A 3,006-nucleotide genomic window follows, 5' to 3' on the forward strand; every position below is an offset into this window, starting at 1 on the left:
ACATAAGGCCCAGATTGCTTCGCTGATGACACTTGCAGAAATGCTAAAGAGAACTTAATGCGCCGTACGTACAGAACAATGACACACTGAGTTCCAACATAGTAGCTACCACCTCCCAAATTCAAGCAATTGCACAGTACATAGAAAATTGCATTCCAACTAATAAGGAAAAAATATGACTAGATAGATAGAAAAGAAAGACCACAATAAATAGAAAGGTAACAGATGTCGACTCAAAACATGATCAAATAGCAACAATAAATTAAGCATATCAGGTGGGGTTGGAACTTGGAAGGAGTGAAAAGAACATGGTTGAATTCAGAGATGAAGAGTTTTCAACACATTTATTGAGTGATAACTGAACATGGACAACACCTGCATGATAGTGCAAAATGATATGGCATAAATAAGACATAAATAGGCTAAGACGATGTTGAATTAAAAAGTTTTGAGTTATGAGAAAATGCAGTTGAAGAATATAATTGCATCACAGATTTCTTCAAGAATGCTAAGATATATTGGACGACCAACACTGTATACACCATGGTTGATTTCTAAAAAATAACAATCTTAGTGTTCTTAAAAACACCAAAATCTATTAGTTGGGTGCTCTCTAGCAGTTGGCACTGACATGGCGAGTAGGAGTTAGTTCAGTCTTTCTAATCTTTCATGTGAGATTCAAAAGACCGAACTGTAGAGTAAGATTCAGACATAGCTTGTTGAATTTTTGTTGATAGGGAGCTTACGTCAGACGGTATTGTTTCTGGTTCTGCAAGTTCTCTTGTTGTCTGCAAAGAAAGAACAGCACTCAGCCATAGGATGACGGGATCAGTGACAAGGTCACAATTTAGTCGGTACAGGGCTAACAGAGAATGACCGTGGGTTATTATCTGCTACTGGAATACAGTTGTCAGTTTGACAGCAATAAGAAAACTTAGCTGATGTTGTTACAGCCGTAACGACCACCTAAGATCAAGATTTTACCTCTTGATAACTCCAACTGCCCAGACTTTCCTGATCAGAGCCCTCATTTACGGATGTCGGTTTCGACGGTGGAGCATAAACAACCTGCAGCTTCACCTCGTCCACCACATTGCCCGATTCTTTGGTGAACTACAAAAATACCTCACCAGGGTTATTCATGGTAAACTGACAATTCCCCGCCAAAAAAAAGGAAAACTGACAATCTATGGTACTATAAAACATAGAAGTCAGCCCAGTATAACATGGGGTACCATGTCTCCGTTGATATCCTTGGGTGCGATGTCCTGGCTGACCACGGCACTCTGCACAAGGAACTTGTCCCTGCATTGCATATCCGGCGGCGCCTCCCGCTGTGCTTGCATGGTTACTGAAAACAATAATTCAGAGAGCACAAGACAAGACCTTAGCATAGAAAGCTGATGCTTCAGGAAAACAACATGCATAGTGATGGACTGATGCCGTCCATCAACCTACCGAGAACGTCGAATGTGGATCGCGGTGCCACAATGCCGTTGTTTGGCCGGACACAGTACTTCTTTGGGCTCGTTGTCTTAACCTACAGACCTAAGGTTGCACTAATTTAGTAGGAGTAACTACCAAAGTACATTTTTGAACAGAACTGTAAGTTTTTTCTTAGATAAAAGATGGACTGTAAATTTGCTCATATTTTGAGCGAAACAAATAAGATAAACAGCAATAAGAATGATTCGATTACCTTGAAGGCGATGTATTGGTCTGTTCTGTTTGTCAGATGCAGTGAACACGAGATCTGCTTCTGTAACTCGACTGCATGGTCGAATGAACACGGGAAACAGAAACGGGGAGAGTTAGCAAAGCGAGCGAACAAATACGATCATAATAACACCCAAAAAAACAAGTGCTGAAAAGAGAGCCTCAAAGTCAAGAAAAACAAGAGAGGAGAAACATCAAAATCAGCCCCACGAAAAAGACCTTCCGAAGGATACTTTCATGTCATGAACATCGAACCAGAATTTTCTTTACGCAGAAACCCATCGAAACTGCCGAAATAACAAGCAAAACTGAAGCAATTCAAGAGAAACTGGCGAGAGAACGTACAGGCGAAGCGGAGCTCGTTGGGGTCGATTCCGAGCAGCTCCCTGGGCTGGGAGCTCATCTTCCGCAGAATTTCAGCCGGAAATCAATCGGCACGGGACTAGCTGGAGTGGGGTTTGGGAAGCTGGGATATTCTCGATCCCCCCTCTGCCACGCCCTGTCCACGCTATTCGGCGCCTCTATTCCTGGAGCAGCAGAGGAGGAAGCGGGGGAAGATGGGGAAACATGGAATTTCTGAGGGGAACAGGAGTCTGGCAGCCACCTGCTCGCGGTAGGCATCGTGCGTATTATACCCAAATCGAGAATTCGAGAGAAATGGACGTCGTTTTCTAGTACGCTTTCGGGTGAACGAAATTTTTCTCTTTCACTCACGTTTTCCTGCTCGCGGTGGGAAGGGAAGAAAGGGAAGCGTGGGCTTCTTTCAGGAGGTGGTTCCGTGGTTACATCATGGCATTTGCATTCCCATCGGTCCATTCCATCAGTCAATTGAAATATCACCAGCATTCAAGTATATACCACTAGGTCTTTGCGAAAATTAACCTATATATGGATGCGTTTAAACCCTGCTAATAGGTAACTCTACTAAAATAGCACTGCTGCAGCTATTTGTCTATAAGCTCGAAAGCGCTTTTTTCAAAACGGAGGCAAAAGATTTGCCTCATCGATTAATTAAGCAGAAGAAGAGAGTTGTCCGGTCTCATAGCTGAAGCTCGAGAGCGCTTCGTGTGTGTAAATTCACATGCAAACATCACACACAGTTATTAAGGGCGTGTTTGGTTGCCTGCATCCAGCCCAACTAGACCCATGCGGGAAGGAGAGGCCTGTTTGGTTGCCTGGATTCACTGTTGGGCCTGCATCGCACATTTCTCAAAGCAGCCTAGAGCCTGACTCGCTGAAAACGCTCGGATCGGCAGTTCCTCGCGAGTCAGGCTGAGTGTGGCGCGAGGT

At 43.9% G+C, this 3,006-nt stretch overlaps 1 protein-coding gene across 1 annotated transcript in view; it reads right to left on the bottom strand.

Moving 5' to 3' along the window:
- LOC119317265 (vesicle-associated protein 1-2-like) overlaps nucleotides 1-2,329 on the bottom strand; it is a 3,358-nt gene extending 1,029 nt beyond the window's left edge. The window contains exons 1-6 of the mRNA XM_037591696.1: nucleotides 2,062-2,329; nucleotides 1,700-1,770; nucleotides 1,459-1,540; nucleotides 1,236-1,351; nucleotides 985-1,113; nucleotides 747-788 (exon numbers count right to left, since the gene is read on the bottom strand). Coding sequence (XP_037447593.1) covers nucleotides 747-788; nucleotides 985-1,113; nucleotides 1,236-1,351; nucleotides 1,459-1,540; nucleotides 1,700-1,770; nucleotides 2,062-2,119 — 498 coding nt within the window. The 5' untranslated portion in view covers nucleotides 2,120-2,329. The remainder of the gene's footprint in view (nucleotides 1-746; nucleotides 789-984; nucleotides 1,114-1,235; nucleotides 1,352-1,458; nucleotides 1,541-1,699; nucleotides 1,771-2,061) is intronic.
- Nucleotides 2,330-3,006: the final 677 nt, after the last annotated feature.

Source organism: Triticum dicoccoides, chromosome 6A, assembly GCF_002162155.2.
Source record: "Triticum dicoccoides isolate Atlit2015 ecotype Zavitan chromosome 6A, WEW_v2.0, whole genome shotgun sequence".
In the NCBI taxonomy this organism is placed as follows: domain Eukaryota; kingdom Viridiplantae; phylum Streptophyta; class Magnoliopsida; order Poales; family Poaceae; genus Triticum; species Triticum dicoccoides.